Source organism: Nelusetta ayraudi, unplaced genomic scaffold (genome assembly GCF_046127955.1).
Source record: "Nelusetta ayraudi isolate G7.1 ecotype Tasmania unplaced genomic scaffold, CSIRO-AGI_Nayr_v1 ptg000019l, whole genome shotgun sequence".
Classification (NCBI taxonomy): Eukaryota; Metazoa; Chordata; class Actinopteri; order Tetraodontiformes; family Monacanthidae; genus Nelusetta; species Nelusetta ayraudi.
Window position 1 is genome coordinate 3,344,395 of NW_027466069.1, and position 23,877 is coordinate 3,368,271.

Consider the following 23,877-nt stretch of genomic DNA (forward strand, 5'->3'; position numbering starts at 1 on the left):
TGTTTTTATTTTCAGTTTAGTGCGTGCAATGTAAACAAAAAATACACATAGAGACACATATATAATCACAACAAGAGGTAAAGTGTGATGGAGAAACCTCAGTAACGTATAAGAAAAGAAACCTGCCCCTAAGATAAAGTAAATAATATAAAATAAAAGGTCAGCGTAAAAAGGTGTAAATCGCTGCGTTTCCAATACCCCTAGAATTATGCAAAACCTAAATATCACAATAAAAAACTGGTCACTTCACTTCACTTCAAGGGAAACGAAAAGGTCATTCTCTAGAATTACGGCTTTGCGCGTTTCGCACCATTCAATGTTACACACCATGCTGGGGCACACCATCACTGATGATGTGCCCCAGCTATGCATCAGAAGATGCTTCATTACAACAACAACAAAAAGCTTTTATTTCACAAAAAACTGTAATGGAGACGCAGCTAGCCATGTGCCAGTATAAACTGTTTATAATTGTTTTCATAGAAAATGTGATTTCTATATTTTTTGTCCAGGGGGGTGCAGCTATTCATCTCGAAAGATCACCTGTCAATAAGAAGAGGGGAATCAGATTGTCATGACGTCTGAAAATTCCCTTCCTGGCTACACACAGAGCAACTTCAACCAATTTGAGCTGTGCGTGGTTTAGAGATCCCCAAATATCCGTTATATTCCCCAGCAGACACAGTTCAGGGTCCGTTGGAACATCAGTTCCTGGTGGATACCAGGTGCAAGAAAGACTTCACTTCCTCACACAGCCAGGTATTTATTTACTTATGACCGAACTCACATGGAGCCCGGGCAGGCGAGTTTACCTGGAGGCGTGCAGGCATCCAGCGGAGACTGGACGAAGGCAGAGCGTCTCTTCGTGGGCATGGGCAGAGCCATCTTCTCCTCTTTGTGTTTGGCCAGCGCCGCCTGCACCGCCTCGGTGTGAATGTCTGCACGTCCAGTGAGAATGAGCAGGGTGAGTCACACAGGGGAGGAGAAGCGTGGAGACAGAGAGATATTTACAGAATTTAGAAGGGAGGGACCCGGATCAAAATCGCACTGGTGCATGACTTCATTTCTTGTATCCATGTTGCAACTGTGTGTATGCTTTATAGTAATAAAACTGAATTGAACTTTCATTAAATGTTTGCCATAGATTTTCTTTGTGTTTCAAAAGGTCTGGCTGCATCAGTGGCACACAAACAAAAATGTCATGATTTTATTTCAAAAATGTCTTTTGTTGTTTTTTTTGTTCTTGAGAGAAAATAAGAAAGTAAATGTTTTGCAACCGAAGACGTCATTTGCTTCAAACATCCAGTTCTGAGCTGGATGGAACCGTGCACGTGCATCATGTGGGTCAATGATGGCGACCCACTGCACTAAAATAAACTGCATTTCGGGACTAGAGACTGATTTCTGCAATACAGTGCATCACAAATGCACGAGGTGTCCAAAAAACTTCTACCACAGTGTCATTAAAAACAGCTGGACTGGCTGCATTAGTTCTTATCTGGCAGAGACTACGCCAGATAAGAACTCCACTATTGTTGTACTGTATTGTTACACAGTTCTCTGCCACTGCTTGCACCAGCTAACACTTTTGCTCTACTAGTAGATCTACACGAGTGAGCAGGACACAGTGGAAGCAGCTTGTGGCTCCACCGTAGCTGTGAAAAAACGGCATCAACAAGACCCGATTCATCACTTGTGTTTGACTTCGGTTCTGCAGGGTACCTGATCTGTAGCGGTCGTCCCGGGCCCCTCCACTGCGGTGCGTTCGGGTGTGTCTGGTGGCCGAAGACGTGGAGGGGCCGGGGGTCTCGGGGCTCGGGCTGGGGTCTGCGCTGTGGCCCGGGGAGAGCTGCACGTCTGGCAGAGGCACGTCAACATCTTCTAGCCGGCCAACATAAAGCAGGTGCAGGGGGGAGGCAAACAAAGGGGGAAACGTGACGTGAGCGACGTGAACGGATGACAAAACACAAGAGCTTCTCTACGGGTGTACGTCGGCATTAAAGTCATGCGGCTCCCCGCTGCTAAAGACGTCTAATTTTAGCCGCGCCACAAAGGCCCGTGAGCACCGAGCGGAATAAGGACACGCTCTTGACTGATGCCACCGCGCACTGCTGTTCAAGGCAGGACATGGAACTGGGCTAGACGCGAGCCAGTATATTTTTAGTCGACGGTGCCGTCCTCTCTCTCCTCGCTGCGATGGGACACTCAGGCCCCCCCAGGGGGAAACGCTGGCTCAGAGGGGATCAGGAGAAGAAGGTGACCTCTGGAGCTTTTACAACTTTTCCTCCAGAGCCGCTTCGACGCGAGGAGTCAGCCGGCACAAGAGCGCGATTTAATTAAAGTGGAATACTGACAATGCTTGTAAAGGATTTCTGCACTCGCTTGTTTCATTTCCTGTGTGGCCGTGCCAATAAAAAAGTCCCGGCGCTGAAACCGGCAGGCTGGGAGGGAGGGAGGGAGGGAGTGAGGGAGGTGATGTATTACACTCTTGTACATGAGCTTCCAGTGAGGCATCCAGAAAAACCCCGTCATGCTAATGCGAGCGTGCCGCAAAATTTTCCTGAGGAAATGCCGCGCCCTCCTCATGCGCACCAGCTGACTCAGAAGGGGGAAGCGAGCAGGGTCAGCGCGGAGGCTCAGCGCTCGCTCCCAGAGCACGACACAACTCTGTTCACTTCCCTAAAAGTGAAGCCAGCGGCAGTTTTTCACCTCATCCTGTTGAGCAAACGCAAACCGCTGTGGTTTTTGTTGTTCGAGGCACTTTGGACGATGATGTAGTCATAGAAGAAGCCGTTTTTGATGTCAGCGTTTGGGTTTTCCGTGGGTGCAATATCCCAAGTGACCACAAGAGTGCCACAGAGAGCCAGTAATCTTGTTCCTAGACTCACAAAGAGAATGAAAAGCAGCAAAGGGCTCTGTGGGGAGTTAGTTTTCTGAGGAAAGTTGTGTTGGCGGTCCCGTATCTCCCAGGCGTGGCCTTTTAAAGGGGTTTTCATAGGAATAAAACTAATGGCGGCCTGTGAAACTAAATTGCTCAAACGACTTGGCGGAGGAAGGTTTGGCTCTTACTTGGTAAATGTTGGATGTAGGAGGCCAGCAGCTTGGCTTTCTTCTTCTCGTAGCCCTTCTGTGTGATGTCACCTGAAGGAGAAGCCAGAGAGACATCGTGGTTACGTTCGTCATGATTACCACACACACGCACACACACACACACACACACACACACTCGACACCAGACAGCGCACATGCAACTCATCTGATAAGACGCACCGCTAACTAAGCACTCGGAGGGATTGAGTCATAATAATCCTCTTTACAGCCACATCTGCACAACTTCAACACGCTGACGGCTCGGCCCGTTTACAAGCCGTCAAGGAGATAATGCCATTGTTTGGCCCCCTCCCCCCCCCCCTGCATTAGCCCCCCCGTCAACAAACGCACACATAAACCTCCTGCTGAGGGGTGGGGGGGGGGGGACGTAACCCAAACGCGATTACGACAAGCCAGCTGAGAAGCGCCGGGAGGCGAACAATAGTGAAGCTATTTGGAAGTGGGAAGGACAACGAGCGCAGCAGAGAGGAAGCCATGTGAACACGTTTCACATGGAGCGCAACCATTTATCTCAAACCCCCCCCCCCCGCAGCCTTTCTCCCACTGTACACAAGGCCCCACCCGTTCCCTTCCACATTCGGCCTTGGCCTGGACAGACTCTCGCTGCACGAGTGGAAGCTGAACAAAGTTCACAAGTGGAACACTTCCCCCACCCCCCCAACTACCACCCCAACAAACAAAAAAAAACTGGTCTGCCGGGGCAGCAAAGTTCCACACACACACACACACACACACGTTCGTTTATAACACGCGAGCAATGTCAAGAGCAACATGCCACAGGGCTGCTGAGCCTCAACCCAAACACCTTCCCTGCACTGTGGTGACACCCGGCCACCTGGTGGAGAAACTCAGAGATAACTGGTGTGTGGGAGTGATGGGAGCCTGAAGCCAGCGGCCCCCAACCTCCTAGCCGCGGACCGGTACTGGGCCGCACAGAGAGAATAATTAACTTCCATTAAATTAATTCCATTTTGTTTATTATCTGAGTCTGACCAATTTTATTTTTGATAAATTACCAGATTCTCTCCGTTACATCCATCTATGGCTCTGTCTCAGTCACGTTGTACATTTCTGCTAGATTGAACCCACGGGCCAGCAAGCTAGCGAGCAACATGAGCGAAAACAAACGTCTTTGTAAAGATTCATTGCGAAGAGAAAAAGGCCCACTGAGGAGACAGAAGAAGAGCCCACGACTTCCAAGAAAGAGAAAGCAACTAATACAGATTTTATCTCGACAGAAGATTCCTACACAACAAGACCACTCTGCTTAACATGCGGCAACCGGCTCTCTAATGAGGCCATGAAGCCTTCAAAACTGCTTCACCACCCAGAGATCAGCAGCCTTTGGAGTATTGAGGAAGAAAAAAGCGTATGTTACTCATGACACGTTGGCTGCGTTCAGACTGCAGGCGAATCGGATTCAAATCCGATTCCTTCTAAAAATCCGATTTTGAGGGCCGACTGTTCACAGTGTCCAAGTGGGATCTGGCTCTGTTCAGACTGGGCCACGTTATTGACCCATCAGACAGGTTGCTGTAGCGACGACGTCGGAGCGGAGGCGTCGTCCTGGGTTCAATCTGGATGGGCTAAAAAGAGTCGTTGCCATGTTAAGAGGACGCTGCTAATAAAGTTGCAAATGAGTACGCAGTGGATTCACCGTTATCATTATATTTAGAAAATACCACGGTTTTCATGCCGCTCCCTGAAAATACTGTCTCACATTAAACTGGGCCATGGTGCAAAAAAGGTTGGAGGCCGCAGCCCTAAGCGACCATAACACAGCAGAGGAAAGAGGAAGAGGAGGCGGAGGAGGAGGGGGGCAGAGTTTAACAGCAGATCTGAGGGTGGCGGTCTTGGGTGGGGCATCCCATGAGGCGCTCACTCTCCAACTCCATCGCACTCTGCAGCCCCCCTCCAGCTGATACGGGGCCCTTTTTTCTCTCCTGCGGAATGTCGTCCAGAGTGAGTGACCTTTAGTGTCCAGCGTGTAGCCGTCTGTTGTTTTTCCTGACCGTTTGTAGCTCGGTTAATCCTCCCCGAGCTGAAAACGCTCAGGGTTTCGCAGCTCGGCGAAACCGAAAAAAAAAAAAAAAAAAAAAACGGGGCGAGAGAGGAAACTGTTGAGGGGCGTGGGGGCTGGGGAGGGGGTGCACGAGTGAAAAGCAAACGCAGAAAACACGACGGAGTTAAAGGTCCACACGCCCGAGTAAACACACACACACACACAGCAGCAAATGCACGCAAGTCTCCCTTTTTATTGTTCCTGCTCCTCTGAGGCACGCCACTGGCTTGTTTACAGTCGGAAAGAGAAAGGGGGGGTGATGTGGGGGGGTGGCGCTCTCAGACAGACATGCAAGCGCTTGCAATCAGGAGGACATTGATTGTCGCCCGGCGGAGCCTCGTTGGTATCGGAGCTCCAGCCGTGCCCGCAGGGGGGTGGGGGGGGGGTGCATGGTCGCACAGAGGAGAGTCTGTGCGCGTCGATGCGCGGACGCGACAACAGGCGCTGGGGCTGGCCGGAGAGAGACACTGAGGGCCGATGACAGCTGCTGCGGAACAGAGGGAAAGCTGGAGGTTTGGAGAGCGAGGCCGAGAGACTGACTGACTGAGAGAGAAACGCACAAAACAAGACAAAATAACAAGACGACTGTGTGAGAGTGCGCCGTGTGTAATCGGGAGGTCAGGGGACAGGATGTGAGCGTCACCCCGCCCTCCTGCGACCGCTGCCAACAACCTTCTCCTCTCCCTCTCTCTCTCTCTCTTTCTGTCTCTCTCTCTCTCCCCGAGTGTCTGCAGGGAGGAGGAATGTGCTGATTGGAGAACGCAGAGGGCCAACTGGCCTGGAGATCCGGCTCATTGGGCCAGAGAGGCCTCGCAGTGAATATGTCTGTTTTGGTGTGTGTGTGTGTGTGTGTGTGTGTGTGTGTGTGTGTGTGTACACAGCTGGTGCAGGTTAACGGCTGCTACAGTACACACTGTGGAATGCGGCTGCTGCTGCTGCTGACTGGGCCCAAATCACTGCGGGCATCACGCTCCTTCGCCGTCGAATGTATGTCAGTGTGTCAAAGCGCCGTTGCATCCTTTCAGCCACAAATGTCATCTTGTTTTTTTCCACACGTCCAATCACCATAATCCCTGTCAGATGCACAGAGGCGGCATGGACGGAGCTGATTATCCCTTGCATTTTTCATCTTTTGGGGAAAAAAAAAGAAAAAAGAAAAAGCTCATCCAGCGCCGGGTGACAGCGACCTCTGTGACTCTCTTTGGCTGTTGACCTCTGACCTTGCAAGACGTTGGACCAAGCATGGGCAAACTAGGGGCCGGGAGCCGAATGCGGCACTTTGTGGTTTTTAATCTGTAAGTAAGTGGTAAAATACACTACCACTCAAAAGTTTGGACACACCCTATAAATTCAATGTCTTTTCTTTCCTTCTAATGACTATTGACATTGCAGTTTCTCTCTGAAGGCATAAAAACTACGTATGAACACATTATGTGTTATGTAGGGAAAAAAATAAAAGTGTAAAATAACTCAAACTTCGTCATCTTTTTAAATTCTTCAAAATAGCCTCCTTTCATAAAAAGCATATTTAGAGTTATTCAACGTGTTTTTCTTTGCTGCACAATTACATATATCTTGCTCATATATTTGATGTCTTCAGTATCTATGTGCAGTGTAGAAAGATGTAAAGTTTAAAAAAAAAAAAAAATTGCATGAGAAGGCGTGTCCAAAGGTTTTATCTGTGTTTCATCATTTTAAGAGTCATTTGAATTTACATTAAAGCATGTTTCCTACTTATCCCACCATACATTATTTCCTTTTATGAGGTGGCTCACCAAAACACTCCATCCACCTGCTGCGGCCTCTCTGTCAAATTTCAGACACCATTGTGTCCCACCAGTCAAAACGTTTGCCCACCCCTGTGTTAGACAGAGGGGCAGCTGACAGCGGAGGGTCACAGAGGGGATGATAACACACACGTACATACACACAGACGACATTGCCACTAACGCCAGTGATTACAGACTGCAGCTGAAATGCTGTCGGACGTAAAGGCTTTTTTTTTTTTTTTTTTTTCTAATTGGCTCAAGTCGTACATCAAGGCACGATGACGACCCTTAAATCTGTGCCGGCGTTCCGACCCGACACATGACAGCTGCATTTGTGCGCTAGTCTTCTGACGTATGCATGTTATTATTACACTCATTTCAAATCTAAGGAACGGCTTTACACGCTAATAATAATAAATCTCTATAGATCTCCACAGACTTGCAAGATAACACCGAGAAAATAATCCATAAATCTAAATCATCTGGAAAATCTGCGCAACTGCAGCAGTTTAGGTCAATATCCAGCTCGTGTATGAATATAAATCAATGCTGAATTCAAGACTTTGCCAAACAAGGTCACAAAGCGCTGACTAACTCTTCTTTCAGAGGAGGAGGAGGAGGAGGAGGAGGTGGTTTAGTGCGTCTTACACTGTGTATCCGCCAGTGAGCAGCCAGGGTGGCGGCGCCGGGACCGGGAAGCAGCCGGCGTCCTTAAACATATTTCACTGAAGTAAACAAACAACTGTGACTTTCTAACTCTGGGTATTCCCAAAGCCGCGGCTAGGATTAGTCATCCGACTGAGGCCGGGCTTGAAGCGCTCAATTTGACTTTTTAAATCATGTTTTCTAAATAACAAAAGCCAAAAAAGGGGTGAAAGTGGGGGTCATAGGTCACGGCAGGGTTTAAGATAAATCTTGTCATACAGTGACAACTTTAAACAGAGATGCAGGACGTGCCCTACTAGGGCTGCAAATCATCGATTAATTCATTAATGGTTAGTTGATTGATCTTATTGATCGATTAATGACTAATTGATAAGCAGTGATTTTCCCTGAGAACCAAAATTTCACAATGACAAACGTGTAAGGAACACATTATTTAACTCTTAAATAATGTTGGGGGTCCAATGTGACTTACGTTAGAGAACAGTAAAAACACGCTTAAGATTTCTCCTCTGGCTTTAAGTTGACTTCTAATGGGTCACATTTCAACTTTTTTGTAGTTTAAAAGTAACTTGTTCAAGGTATATTATGACCATCACAGTATCTACAGGTGAATTGCTCTTTCCTGCCACTACACTGTTATAATGATATTAACTACTAGTGTTAAAAAAAGGCAAATTAATTGCAATTCATTTAATTTAATTTAATTTAATCGATTAAATTCTTAATCGACAATTCATCAATAAGCGATTAATTGTTAACATCCCTAGGCCCAACCCTCGTTATATGCACAGAGATGTGCCTGTCAAACTACCCAAGGTCACCAACGCATCGCACCAGCTGATGAGCTTCATCTTGTCGACCACAACAACAGCATGCAAGGACATGTTTGGCTATTGTTGAGCGCATGAGTCAGATCTTCACTTCTGCTCACAACCGTGTGGTAACGCTTACGTAATCACAACAAGTGACGACGGGACTTGATGCATTTCGCCTCCTGGTGAAATTGCACAAGTGAAAATCTAAAATTTAAACGCGGGTACCGCGGAAGCCGCCACCCTACCACCAGCTACCCTTCCCCACACACACACAATCTCTGGGTGTACCACTGTAATTACTGGTAGAAAATTAGAGCTGTGGCATCAGGCGCAGACAGGAAGTGACACGACGTTTTACTGCCACCCACAATTTCCGTTTAGCTCACCAGTTTCGGTTCCTCAGGCAACAGAGTGTGTCACACTCTCGCCCAAGAAACATCTTTGGACCCACACACACACACACATACAAATAGTAAAACCTTTGTTATCCTTAAAAGAAAAAAAAAAAGACAGAAGTAATAAACCATAAAAACCATCACTCTTGTGTTCCTGGAAATCTTGAATCCATTGTGTTGTAACTTCTCCAAAAGCCCGGCAAGTCCGCTTTCCTTGCTACTGTTTACATGTGTTTCGTCTTTTGAGATAAATTTCAGTTGCACAACTAAGGTGAACAATAATAATAAAAAAAAAAAACAACTGACCAGCATAAAAAAGGGAAGACGGGGGATTCAAGGTTTTTTTTCTTTATTGGTGATCGGATGATGCGAGGAATCACGCAGAGCGACAACAAACACAAACAAGCCTCAGTTCACACATTTACATCGAAATACAGACATGAACAACAGCGGTTGGCCGCAGGGACTTATTAATAGTGAGGCACATGAACCGCGCTGTTAATCTTCTGAGAAACCCGGCCTTCAGAGAATGGCAGGAAACACAGACAAACACGTCGGAGAGCAAAGACGCTGCCGCGACGCCTGGTCAAAGGACGTCTCAGAAGCTTCTTTGTCGCCGTTGAAGACGGATCTTTTCAGAGCAAACTCCCACTGACAGTCTCAGACACTGCCGATGTTTTAATCTTGCATATTTGTCTTTCAAACAAGCATTTGTTCCGAAGCGTTGCTCCCATTCTGAAGTGTTTTGTTCATCTTTTCACATCGGCGCAATCTAAACCAGGGGTCGGCAACCTTCACCCTCAAAAGAGCCATCTTGCCCCATCTGCCATCAAATAACATTCACGTGGAGCCGGGGGGGGGGGGGCATTATACGAGATGTGACGGAGACCCGAGGCAGTGAGTTCGGGGAGAAAGCCAAGTACTCAGTTGAAAATTAAACTTCCGGTGACTGACGTTTGCACCAACGTCACAATATCTGACGCTCTAGGTCGCAAAATGCGGCAGGGTTACCAGAGCGCAATTTGGGCTTCCAACTCATCAGGTGCCACATTTCTGTGCGTTTTTGCGCTTGCATTTCATCAACTCAAAAACCTTTGTGGATACGACGCAAAGATGGCAGAGATAGTAAGTAGATAAGTAAGTCTAACTCGAAGCAGAAGTTCAGGGCTCCAGGTCTTCTTCCTCTTCCGCCTTCAGGGAGTAAAACTACAGTTTCCACAAGAGGCCTGGTGGAAGTTGTTTCCAGCGTCTCCGTGTACATGTTTTTGGAGAGGTCATCTCTTTTTTTTTCCAAATGCTTTTTCTTAACATGCCGATTTCAAGAGAAATGTATTTCCATATTATTAGGTTGTTGTTGTTTTTTCCAATGCTAAATGGAGCCACTGCAGAGGCGCAGAAGAGCCACAGGTTGCCGACCCCCGATCTAAACAGATAAGGGACGATCAGTAGCTAAGCAAAAACATGTTAGCACTGACTTCAAAAGTTTCAAAAGTGCTGCTCAAAAACTCACGTGTCTACATACAAGTCTTGTTCTGCTTATTCGTAAAAGAAAAAAAGAAAAATAAATTTAAAAAAAATGCAGCATCTCACTGGAGCAGCTCGACAATAACGTGAAATCTTTGCATTCTGATTTCCCGCTTGGTTGTGCACAGGAACTCGATCTCACTGGGCGTATAAGAGCCTGAACCACAGTGAGTTTGCTGTTCTAACTGTTAGTTTCGAGTCTCCACAGTGATACGAAACACTCGTGCGCGGCCTCCAAACGCACTCCCCTCCACGCGCACTCCTCGGGGAGCCACGCTGAGGTTTTCAGATGGACGGGGAGGATGACGTGATCGTTGGACGACTTGAGAAATCTGCCGACCAGTACGGTGAAAAAACAAAACAAAACAAAACTGGAGGGGTGTCATGACAGAAACTCGATTGGAAACAGAGACCGAGGTCGTATTTTGAAGGGCGGGACCAGTGGATCCGAAGAATTTCACTAAATTCCCAAACTAGAACCAAATAAAAGTGAGAATACGTTCACAGTTGTGAGTCATCCATCAGCACTGGCGTGGAAAAAAACAACTTCAGAATTTATGGGCTTAATTATAACAAATGGCGTTATGAAAATGGCGTCAATTTCCTTCCCATACATCCCATAAATCTCTGATTAAAACGCTGGTTTAATTCCCTTTTCATTTCCAAATGGATGAATTGCGAAAACATCCTTCATCTCAGCACTTTCTTAGGCTTACCATTCGCCTTCTAGATTATTGATGTACTATTGCTTTATTTTATACTCTGATTCTGAGACTCCAAAGAGGTGGACTGGTCCATAAACACGGCAGACTCTGCAGGAGAGTCTTTATCACGTCACCACTGTGTCTCAAAACACTGATGCAATGCTGCATGGCCAACAATACTGTGGATCCGCCAGAGAGGCCTGGCCAAGGGAAAATCTGAACAAGAATCCGCAGCTACCCAAAGAAAGCCCAATCGTTCCGAGGCAGGTAGGGGTAGCCTCCACCTACTGGAGGTGGCAGCTCGCACCACAAGACATCTGGATCCCTTAGACCGGTGCAGGCGGAACTCAAAGGGCTTTGGTGCGGAAGCTGAAGGGAGAAGGTGTGTTCTCGGGGATAACGTCGCAGCCACAGAGCACACAGTGGCAGTGGCCACGGTCCAAGAATGTGGATTTGACCGCCCACCCTGTTCAGCTGTCTGGCACCCTCCTACTGCAGCCTGTCCCCAAGATAAAAGGCCTCAGCGCGCTCTTTTATGGCACCCACGGATCACTTCACTTTCACCTGATGGCTCAAAACGGAGGTTTCAACAAGCTTACGTGAAAAGACTTCATATCTTTAAACACCTCCTTGTCTAACTTATGAAGGAGTCTGAATGATCTTCCCAGGTCATGAGACGCTGCTCTAATCACTGCTGATCATCAAATCAGACCTTCCTGTGAGGGATAAAAACACTTGAGTCCAATTGTGTGTGACCACACCTACAGTAGAATTAAAATGCTGCATCCTGTGTGAAGGAACTAGCATCAGTGTGCAGCCAGATTGTTTCTCTGACTCTTATTTTGTTGTCACTTTCATTTGGCAGAGCAACAATTTGGAACCAACTTTTGAGAGACCAGAGAACGACTGTTAACAGTCGAGGTTCGAGATGAGACCCGCCCCACGAGACTCACGAGCCTCTGATCTCACTGCTTGCCTCATTTGCACGTCGTCATCCGGCACCAGCCGCGGTGCCTTCGGAAGAGCACAGATTGGCCGAGTCCGATAGTTTAGAGACGTGGCTGGAAAAACGGATCCAGCTGTTTAACAGTGTCAGTGGAAAATGCGTCTCTGGGACAAAGGTGTCAAAAAAAAAAAAAAAAAGCTACAAAGCTACACAACAAGAGGAACCATTTGGGTCTGGATCATCTGATCGGCTCTCCTGATAGGTCTCTAATTGAGCTGATCAGTGATCATTGGGTTATTGCGCATTTAGGGGACAAAAGGCCGATCCACCCGTCTGATCCGTCACACAAATTAAGAAAACGCCTGTGGTGCTGGTCAAATTCTACTCCAGGGATGGCTCTCAGTGTAAACAGCAGTTTGCGAGGCTGTCAGGTTTGCTCAGACTGGAGGAATAAATGGGAGAGGCAGAGCACTGAGTGCATGACAGACCAGTGTTTCTGCATTGCTGGGTAACCAGAGGGCAATGAGTGGAGGAACTGGAGAGATATCAGGTTTCACATGGTGCTGCTGCTGCTGCGGTGGTGGTGGTGTTGTAACACAGAGATTCAGCATCGGACGATAAGGACAAAGAAAGACGCGACTAGAAATTGACAGAAACATCTACCAGGCTAATAAAGGGAGAGCGCACGACTGAAGGAACAAGATCAGGTCAGCGTGTCGGGTCTTCCACCTCGTGACATGTGTGTAAGTGATGCTCCTTGACTGGAGGATGATGGGTTAAGAGAAGGGGGGGGGCGAGGAACGTGAACCGCACAGCTGACTTGTTGAATCAATACCAAGAAGAACATAATTTGCTTTGAGTGGCCTTTGAGTGTTACAGCTGACAGTGAAGCACGCGGCGGCCTTTAGCCAGGCCGGCCGGCGGTCCTGACCTCCCGCAGCCCACCGCTAGCAGTCGTTACACAGCCTGTCATCAGGAGGAAGATCTACTGCCGCCGTGGAAGCGGTTGTGCAGCCCAGCCTGGAGCTGGAAAATACTGAACTTTGGGTGGATGTGATGATGCGAGTTCAAGGTCGTTGAGGGGGTTGGCATCAGACGTCTCCAGACCATAGAGGCAGCAGGTGTATGATCAAATCCGCGAGAGAAACATGAGAAGACGCATTAGCAGAAGAAATACACGTGCAGTGCAGCTGCAAAAACCACAAAACTGTCCCTCGACTGAAGAAAAGAGACACCTTCTTTAGTAACTCCCATTATCTGCCCAGTGCATCCGTCATAGTTTCAGTTTGCGCTGCTGTTTAGGATCATCCGAAGTTAAGTATGATGTCCAGATGAGGAGGTAACGCTGCCTGCTGGCGCTCGTTGCAAACAGTTTCGGAACGTAGCAACAGGCAAAGCTGCGGAGGGGTTTTGGTGTTTTTAAGCTGGGCCGCGAATCATCTGTTAAAAAAAAAACAGATCGCTTCATTCTTTCTGGAGTTTTCTGAAAGTGACGGGAGGCCAGTGCTAGAAACTTTTGAAGTGGCGCTGCGCCGGAGTCTGCTCTGAATAAACTTGCTGGAATAATGTAAAAAAAAAAAAACAAACACTCACGATGATTTAGAAGGCGGTTGGGTCTGCAGTGCACTTCAGTGTTAGGGGAGGCAGTTATCACAACACACTCCAAGCAAGTTGTCTCCAACAGGGGGAGAAAAACAAGAAAGAAAACTACATAGCAAAGTTCTGCTCCAAGTGGACCACTGGGAAATTAAAAAAGACTTCCCAACTATGTTCAGCAATCCAGGCACAAAAATCAGCCTTTGAAATAAACTACTCATCTTAATAAACAGCTGTCAGACCGATCGAAATAAGCGACTGGTAGCGCTTCCTTACAAGGTTTTGAACGGACAATATGCCACATGTAATCTAGACATGTGAGGGTCTGAGAGGCAAAGGCTCTGCCCACTCTGCCCGTTTTCATGGCCTTTGTTTTACCTCCTCCTCTGGAGTCTGCGACTACAATCCAAACTCCCCACACACACACAATGTGTCCTGACGGGGCCAAGAGAGGTGATAATCATCAGCGTGTCGAGGGGGTTTTTCCTGAGGACTTCTACCGCGGGGATATTATTCGGAATAATGCTGGTTGCGAAGGCGGGGCCGGGCGTCACGTGCCGAGCACGCATGCCGAGGGTTGACGGTAGGGGAGAGCGAGAAAGGGAGAGTGAGAGAGAGAGAGAGTCGGAGAGCCCCTGTGACCTTCTGGAAACTCTGGCTGCACGTTTTTGAGCAGGGCCGCTCCAACCCCTGAGCTCTGGTTTCCCATCAGGCCTTCCTGTGACGCAGGCCTCGGCGCTCCGATATAGAAACCCGAGCAGCTGCTGAGAAAACACCCTCTTCAAAGGGCTGCGGCAATCAGCTGGGGATGATCGGCCGGGAGAGTCCCGAGAGAGACGGCGGGGGAAAAAAGGAAGAGTGACACGCGCTCATCGGCTGCTGGCAGGCGGAAGACGAGAGAAGCTGAAGCTTGAACGCGCGATCCGGAACGGATCACCTGTGAACGGAGACGACGATCCAAGCATCCAGGAGAGCTCAAGATCAGAATTTGCAGTCTGGTCTTGGCGATCCAATTAATTCACTGGCCTTCATCTGAAACAAAGAATGTTGCCACTAGATGTGATTTTGTTTTGTTTTTTTTTTTCAAAATATTTAAAATCGCAGCAAAAAGCTTTGCACCTGCCCGGCCTATTGTAGGTCCTAATCCAGGAGCCTTTCAGTGATGAACTGGTGCTTTTAGAGAGGAATCGCACACATCCAGACAAGCAGAAGCAGACACAGACTATTAATCAGCTTGTATATCAGCGCTTCCTCGACAGTCTCGAGGGCTTGAGGGTAGCTAGAGTGTGCTGCATCTGTGGAGAATGTGAAACCCCTTGAGGCAAACAGTATTTGAGGAGCCAGGCTATACAAACACAATTTGATTAGCGTGACCAGCAAACACCCTGGATCACTGCAAGATAGCTCACCGATGAAGACTGATCTTTTTCCCCTCCATGAAATGACTTGTCAGGGTTAAATATCAAGAATCTCATGTTGACGAAGAAATAGTTCACACCTGCTTTATATGTAAAAACATGAACACAAACACCTGAGACACATCTGTCACAGCAATATGTAATAGAAGCTGAATATTTGTCCTTTTTGCTTGTTCTGTTCTTGCTGTTCTTGTTTTGAAAAGCTGAAAAAACAAACAAGGATTATGAAAATTCCCCGTCGAGATTCGTAATGGACAGATGCGACTTTTCCATTTCACGGGACCACTGAACGTGACGCAGCCGCGCCGCGCCGGCAATTAGCACACCGGCGGCATCTCCCAGACCCCAGAGGTGACTCTCGGCGGCAGGTCCGACCCGCCGCCTAATTGGTGCGCGGAGGGCCGTTTTCATCAGGTCGTGGCATTTCACACACAGGCTTGAGGTGTCACAGTGACCTACATAAAAAAAAAAAAAAGACAGCGCCCGATGTGCAAGTGTCTGCCGCCGCTGAGCGGCTGATCAGCAGCCGGGAACATCAGCCTGTCTGGTGTGACAGCGGCACGCAGCGTTAGCGACGACTGCGACTCTCCGCCGAGGCCTTTGTGTCAAAGAGACGCTTGTTTTCTCCTCCTCAGGCATGAAAGCAAATTTGTCTTGCCGGCCAGGTCTATTTATATTCACAAGAGCATTCTTCAGCATTAGCACGGTCACATGGGCCGGCCGGGCAGTGGATACAGCCTGGCCATATATTAGAGAGAGAGAGAGAGAGAGAGAGAGAGAGAGAGAGAGAGAGAGAGAGAGAGAGAGAGAGAGAGAGGGTCTCTGCATCAGCCTCCACGGGCGAGTGGTGGCCAACAAAAACACAACACAACAACAACTGACTTCTTCCTTTGAGTCTCCTGGGGTGAACGAATCAGCAAAGAGTCGCAGTTCAAGTCGAAACTGTTTTCTACTCTGGATTTTTGACCCGGACAAAGCGGCACCGTGTCTTTGGCCAACAACTCATTCAACTTTGGTTTTTGCTTTTTCCACTGGTGGATGTTGTGGGAGCCGATCTTCTGTTTTTTTTTTATTTATTCTTGGTGTTCCACAACATGCCGATGGTGGCGACGGAAGGGCAAATTACTACCGTTGCCTCTTCCAACAGCAACAACAACTTCAGCTCAGACTAATATTTGCAGTAAACACTTCTCCGGTTCACATCTGACTTTTGAAATCTGAAAAAAAAAAAAAAAAAACATGCAGACAGAAAACACACCTCCCCACTTTGAAACAATTTGTGCCAAATCTAGTTTCTAAAAAAATAAAATGAAATAAATTCCTCTTCCTGCCCGTCGTGGTTTCTGCCGTTACTTCTGACGCGTTGCTGCACCCGAGCAACATGTGGCTCTCACCAACTGCCACTAAGAGTCTCGAGAGAACATGAAAGTCATATCGTATGAAAAAATAAAAAGCGATACAATGTGGCAGTACTCGTGTTTGCCTGTAGATTCAGACGCTGCTCAATCTGTGCAGGCAAAGTTCCACTTGTTTGTGGTGGAGTGATAGTGCACTTCCAGGAGTGACTGGAATGGAGGCCCAGTCGGTATCACAGGAAACACCTTTGTTAACCGACCTTTTTGCTGCTGCTGCTGCTGCTGTGAAAACAGTCTACGAGATCTCGATACCAGGTTTGCCGTGAAGGACGGCATGAGTGGCCCGCAGGCCCGTCCTAAAAATAGCGCAACCTTGTTAAGTAATTGTTGATTATTGAGAACTCATTAACGTGATCATTGTCTCCACACAAACCAGACCCGCATGGCGTACTCCACGTCTTCTCCACACTTGGACCCTACGATCCAGAATCTGGACTCATCACTGAACACAACGTTCCTCCACAAGTTCAGGCACCTGATTGGCAGCACCTGGGGGTACCAGAAGCTCAAAAGAAAAGAGTCAATAGCAACAGCAGAATAAGCTGTTTGACTCGGCAGAGAAGATTTTTCACATTTCTCAGGGGCGCAGCCCAGATACTTTGCTCAGCTGCTCACCCCACAAATGCAAGGTTCCTTACGAGTGTGGAACCATTTAAAAAGGGGAATAAACAGGCTTTCCAATGTTATAAGATTTATTTCCAAGAAGTGTTGTTACAACAAAGAAATAATCTACCAAACACAAATATCCTTACTTTGTGCGTTATGTTTAAAATTCAGGGCCAACTGCGAAAAAAAAAAAAAATAGTTCAGGGGATTTTAGCAAAGTAGTTGCCCTTCATATGACTAATAAACCACAAAGTAGCTCTCAGGTTCAAGAAGGTTGGTGACCCCTGGTTTAGAACGTGGCAGCCGGGGGCCCAGACCGACTTTGATTGCACACCATTAGCATCGGTGAAGTGCTTCAGCGTCACCTCTGGCCCAGATATGCTTGTAGGTTGTGAAGGTGTGTCTTGCGAGCACGTCCGAGGGCCGGGGAGGGGTCCCGTATCGCAAGAAGCTTACTCACTCCACCTCTCGCTGTGAGTCACACAGGTGCAATCACACCAATCAGCTCGGTAAACAGCGGCGGGCGAGCGAGCAGGAAGCGCAAACAGGTTCTTTCACTTTGCCGAGGGTGGATGTTGCCCAGAGGAAGAGACACGCCTCGACCGCTGCCTGTGAGTCACAGGTTGTGTACAGGTACGGAAGGGAGGCAACGCACAATGTCAGCAGGTGAGCATCTAGCCCTCAGCGGCGGTTGGCTAACTTCAGACCGCAACCATAAAAAACAACCTGGTTCGTTGATTGGTCATTTGGTTGATAGGCTGATGACTAATTCCCCCCCCCCCCCCCGAGAATGAAAGGATTCTTGATTCTGACTGTGCTCGTCAAGTGTTTGAACTAAACTCCTCCACTGAACCTAAACTGTTTGAGATGTTCATACTCACACTCACAATTATGAATCATCTTGGCCTGCCACGGCAATAACAAGATGGTGCTGAAAAATCAAATATTGGTGTCAAATGTTGGAAATATGAAAAGATATGAGAGAAACTGAGCTCGGCAACTCTCTGACTGATGTGAGGGTGTTAAACGAGCAGCAGAGTCGTGCAAGTTGCTGGAGGGCAGGACGCCAACATATCAAACCTGAACAGTGCACCGATTTTTTTCCTTACACGCACACCTTGACTTCTACCTGGAGTGTGAAGAAGTCACAACCCCAAACACACACACACACACACACACACACACACACACACACACACACACACACACACACACACACACACACACACACACACACACACACACACACACACACTCTCTAATGAGGGCATGGCGATAAGAACTGAACCAATGTCACATTGAAAGGAGGGAAAGGAACAGAAGAAGTGATTAACTATTTAATGTTTAACAGTATGACAGCATGCAAACACATTGCGCTTTGTGAGCAAACTGCACGCACACATGTAAATACGGTCACAAAAGGCTCAAAGGCTGCTGCCAAGAACGGCCAACCATCTGCTTTGACCCGAGGCGCTGGCACTGTAGAATCTTCCAAAAGGAGGACTTTGCCTTCAGTACTCTGGTCTATTGGGCACAAAAGTATATATACACATAGAAAAACAGAATACAATAGAAGACGACATGTTATAATTCCCCTTTTTGCCGTGTTTATCTGGATGGTCAGATGACAACATCTGAATAATTGCAGCTGTATTCATTCTTAACCAAGATCAAGACGTGTGCAAAGAAGCTGCATTCACAGGAGCGAAAACCAAAGAGTCTCCTGACAGTGACAAACGCTGCAAAACAATGTGGCTCTACTATCGCGTGAGAGGTTCATGTTCCTCTTTTGCTTTGCTGCCACTGACCTTCGCCTTGCAAATGACATCTCTGCACCACACAAGCCCCATTTTCAGGAAGTGTCTGCCAAACGTCAGACATGCAAAAACAAAGCCGTTTGCCTCCTAACAAAAACAACATGTTTGCTCCGTGTGCCGTCCATAAAAAAAAAAAATAAGAGGAGGAGGTGAGAGACTGTTGACTCTGCCCGACACGCCGTCACCAACACTCGGTCCCTATCGGAGGCGTCTTCCTCCTGATACATCTATGAGCGACGGCTGGTTAACTGAGGTGCGAGGCCCAGAAAAGATGCAAGTGGCAACAATCTGCACTTCTAAGGCTGCGCTCCGATTTGAATCAGATTCAGGCAAATCTGATTCAAATCAGATCCCTTCTCAAATCCGATAGGTTGCTGTAGCAACTACGTCGGAGCGGAGGCGTCTTCACGGACAGTAAAAACTGATCTGTGTGTTTGGAGCTGTTCAGACTGAGATCTGTCATCTGTCCAAATGCGATTTGAAACTACCTCCCGAAGGTGGTTTCAATTAGTTTTGTAAAAAAATCGGACTGTTCAGACTACAAAAGAGCCATCCGGTATCAATCTGGATGGGCTAAAAATCGGATTTTGGCTGGCAGTCTGAACGCGGCTTAAGTCCACACAAACTGGTTGTGGGAGCTAAAACCAGCTCCACGTGAACGCCAGACGAGCCCGGGCACGAGACGAGATCCCGGTGGTTTAGAATCCCAGGCCGGGGAGGAAACACCAATTTATTTCAAGATGTTCTCTGATGACAAAACAGTGACTTGGCCGACGGCACCAGCTACTAATTTATGGATGAGAAACTCATCCGCGTGAAATTTTGTCTGAGTCAGCGGCGACTGAGTGAAGAAGCTCGGGAAGCGCTGCGGGAGGGGCGGAGGGAGCAGCTAGAGGAAGGACCTGACATGAACTTTCACCCCAGCCCAGCTGAGTGTTGGCAGACAGGGTGACCGGGTCAGGTGGGTGGGGGAGCTGCCTCCCTCGCTCAGTAGTTCTGGCAACACGTCACCTCCTCAAGCATGACCAGCGCCGGCCTCTCCCTCCCTCCCTTCTTGCCTCCCTGGACTCCCTCCTTCCCTCCCTCCCGCGGAGGAGACAGCTCATTCCAGCGTGCGGCACAAAGGCCGGGCTGGGCTGAATGGACTAAATGGCAGCGCAGCTCCTGGCCACGGCGGCTCAGACCAGCTGAATGGTCCTCATTGTGTCGCCACCGTGGTCACAGGGGGCTCGCAGAAACGGCTCAGGCTTTTTAAGAGGCCATTTGGCAGCGGCCGCGTTCTTAGCCGAGCAACGCGGCAGCGGCGCAGGCATTTCCACGCCCCCTCTGCCCCCCAACCTCCGCCCCAGTCCCGAGGAGAGTTTGTTATGAACTTTAGAGAAGAAGAAAGAGGCAATGAGGAGATGACATGCGGCGTGAGGATGCAAGCGGGAATGCGTCGTGAATGTTTTTCATTAACCCATCGTGACCCACTGGACACGATGGGTTAATGCAGCCAACATGCAAATATAACACGAGGCCTTGTAAATGACATAGAGATTAGTCCTCCAGTATAGATAGAAAACAGCTCTCAAGATTAGCTCGGATTTATGGGGGTTTTTTCACCAGATTATATGACATCTCATTAAAGTTGCATGAAAAATAAAGTGCAGCAAATTCAAGGTTGTGTGTTTTCGTTCAAGCAGTAGTTGCATCTTGGACCTACTATCCATTTACTGGGGTGAATTTCCCCCATCTATGTAGTGTTAGAGACTAGAACTGGCATGGGCAAACTACGGCCCAGGGGCCATATGCGGCCCATTAAGATTTTTAATCGGCCCACCGAACCTGAAGAAATTATATTAATAGTAAGTAAGCCATTTTAAAAGAAATGTATTTCAGCCATTTTTTCATTGTTTTAAGAGTCATTTCAATAAAGAGCTGAATACCGTGGGGCTTCAAAGAAACTTTTGTTCATTTTCAATTGAAGCACGTGTTTTCTACATATCCACAGATATATTTTTTTCTCCTATGAGGTGGCTCACCAAAACACTCCATCCCTCTGCTCCTGCTCCGGACCCTCTGTCAAATTTTAGAACCCATTTTGTCCCACCAGTCTGTCCATCAGTTTGCCCATAGTACACTGTGGGTGCACTGCAGCATTGAAGACGAGTTAAGTAATTAAGTTGTAATAAGTAACTACGCTGTAGAAGGCAATGTAGGCATTTCCTTGGGGAAAAATGCTTGCTTGTGTGTGTGTGTGTGTGTGTGTGTGTGTGTGTGTGTGTGTGTGTGTGTGTGAGAGAGATGGTCAACATGGGTAGGTTGACGCAGCTGTCAAGGCGCAGGGCAACGAAATTCGCTCACCCCTGCTAGAAGAATACAGCCTAGGTGCCGATGGCACTGTGGACGTATCGAGGTGAGGGCTGGTGTGTGTCTGTGTGCGTGTGTGTGTGTGTGGTGGGGTGTTGTGCTATGGAGTGTGTTGTTGATGGGTGTCAACCAAGATAGCAGCTGCCCCAGGGTGGGTGGTTGGTGGTGGTATGGGGGGGGGCGTTAATTTACACTTTGCTTGGGAATAGTGAGCAGGCTGATATATTTGCACACTGCAATAAAGATTTAAAAAAAGCCTGAAATCCACAAGTGGCGTGCACCCAGGAGAGAGCTCTGCGAGGGCCACAAACACACCCTGTAATTGTAGTAATGGCAGGTACACACACACAGGTGAACGCATCTGGTTAATTATCCTAGAATCCTCTGAGGTCATGTAGTGGTGACAAGCGCCCCCCCCCCCTTCTCTCACACACACACACACACACACACACACACACACACACACACACACACACACACACACCAGTATCTTTCTGTGATAACAGATGATGCCCGCAGGCCTCCTCCAGCACCACAGTGTCTCACATCCTCTCCTCAAATGAAACACTGAAAGGTTTGAAAGCCGAGCAACAACAAAAAAAATTCCCGTCCGAGGACGGTTTTTCAAAGTGTCCTCGGGAACAGGTCATGATGGAGGAGAAGGAAACGTGACGTGCTGGGGGAGTTTGGGGAGGGGTGTTGTCGAACCCAAATAGGCAGACCTTGCCTCGGGCCAACCCCATTCTTTCAGACAGACACACACCTATCGTCACACACTTTAGGTTTACGGTGTGGACGTTCGCCGAGACGCGAATTGCAAGCGACACGGAAGAAGGAAACAGGGAAGGACACGAGGAGACGGAAGTCCCTCTTCCTGCTGCTGTTGTTGCTTGTCATGCCCTGCTAGCATCCCGTGTTAGCACACAACCAGCTAACTAGCTCGAGTGCCGGTGTGTGCTGCCATTCATTTTGCCACAGGAGTGAACGGCAGACTGGTGGAGGCAGAGAGACATAGAACACTGCCCGACATCCTCAACGTTCCCTGATAAAACAGGCGAGACACACGACCAGCTCGCCTCGGAACCCGTGCTAAAGCATCCCTCCTCCCCGGCTGGCAGAGCGACTCTCCCTCCCTCCGTCCGTTGTCTTACCTTCAGACAGCTCCAGGTCCAACTCCGCCAATTGGTCTCGAACCTCTTTTGGCAGGGCGGACAGATCCACGCCGCGCTCCGCCATGGCTTCGCCGATGTTTAAACGTTTGTTTAAAAAAATAAAATAAAATGTAAAAAAGCGGGTGCACTCTGAACGACGAGGCCAAGCTGTCGCCGGGAAACGTGGAAAGGGAAATTAAAAAAAAAAAGCCCCACAGCGGTCTCCCTCAAGAGACAAAACAAGGCTGCGAGTGGGAGAGACAGTCCATCCGCACGGCTGGCCTCTCCGCCATAATGGCAAAACTCAGCAACGGCGTCGAGCGATCACGTGACCGCCTTTACCTTTTGCCTGTACGTTGAGTCACTGCTGCACCCCGGCAGCTAGACGCGCACGCTGGCGCAGTGGCACCATCTGCCGGCGCGCAATAACGTCGGCGCATAAAAGTTCCTTCCATTTGTAAAACCATAATTTTTGGATGCGTGTGAAGTTGCGTGATGCACCACCGATATGACCGTACAAGGGCTGGAGAGTCTTTTTAAGTCTTTATAAATAAGAGTCGAGGTGAAATGAATGTAATTGGATTTCTCAAAATTGAAAATATACCTTTAGTGGCCCACGTCGAAGTCAAAAAGTTCAGCAATCTTCTGCAATCAATCTAAAAAAAAATAAAATAAAATAAAAAATCAAAATCAAAATCACAAACAAAAAAATCCAAGTTTGATCGGGCCAGTTGCAAAAATGTGTATATTTCAATTGCTTGGGAGAGTGACATTGGAGTAAAAAATATTATTTTTTTAATTCACAATGTCAGTCAATAGTCAACATTCAATATTTTGAAAATTGCCCCTGCTTTACAGCCTTCGATAGCTCAGTTGGTAGAGCGGAGGACTGTAGAAGCATCCTATCGACATCCTTAGGTCGCTGGTTCAAATCCGGCTCGAAGGAAGTTTTTTGCAAATTTCCCCACTGTGGGATTAATAAAGGTCTTCTATTTAAAATAGCCTGACATTAATCTGATTGTACGGCATTTATGTGTGACACGTGGCATTTGTACACCTACCTCTAAGCCACCACGCATACATTCTACATTTCACATGACTAAGCTAAAAGTTCATCAAAATTTTGACCTTAAGCTTTTTGTCATGTCTGAAAAGAGCCTTGAATGCTTGGAACTAGTCGATGCTTGGCACATGTGACAAGACCTCAGAACCTCTGTGCTTGCCAAAGCTTTGATCTTGGCTTCAGGTTGAGTGACCTCTACAAGATATTCATTGCAGCAAAACACATTTCTCTGGACTTAAGCCATCAATTAGATTGAATGGAATGCGTTGCTGTAAATCCAAAAACATTTATGGAGGGGCAGTTATTTGACCCAGATTTTGTTTGATGGTTTAAACAAGATATTTTACTATTTTGGAACAATTACCACACCCAAGAATCTTGGAATGGTCGGTTTGAAAGGGATTGAACATTGAATGCAATACGTGCATATATCTGACATACAGGATTCGAAGAATACAGCAAACATT

General features: G+C 47.8%; 1 protein-coding gene and 1 non-coding gene across 3 annotated transcripts in view; one reads left to right on the plus strand and one right to left on the minus strand.

Annotated features, from left to right (window-relative positions):
• dip2ba (disco-interacting protein 2 homolog Ba) overlaps positions 1-22,655 on the minus strand; it is a 41,152-nt gene extending 18,497 nt beyond the window's left edge. The window contains exons 1-4 of one of the 2 annotated variants that reach the window (XM_076026384.1): positions 22,348-22,655; positions 3,070-3,141; positions 1,723-1,878; positions 813-938 (exon numbers count right to left, since the gene is read on the minus strand). In XM_076026384.1, coding sequence (XP_075882499.1) covers positions 813-938; positions 1,723-1,878; positions 3,070-3,141; positions 22,348-22,432 — 439 coding nt within the window. In that variant the 5' untranslated portion in view covers positions 22,433-22,655. Of the gene's footprint in view, positions 1-812; positions 939-1,722; positions 1,882-3,069; positions 3,142-22,347 lie in introns of both variants that reach the window. The other variant, XM_076026383.1, reaches the window with a different exon arrangement.
• A 550-nt stretch (positions 22,656-23,205) lies between these two features.
• Positions 23,206-23,293, plus strand: trnay-gua (transfer RNA tyrosine (anticodon GUA)). The gene is given in 2 exon segments: positions 23,206-23,242; positions 23,258-23,293. It is a non-coding gene; the product is annotated as a tRNA-Tyr (tRNA).
• The last annotated feature ends 584 nt before the right edge of the window (positions 23,294-23,877 follow it).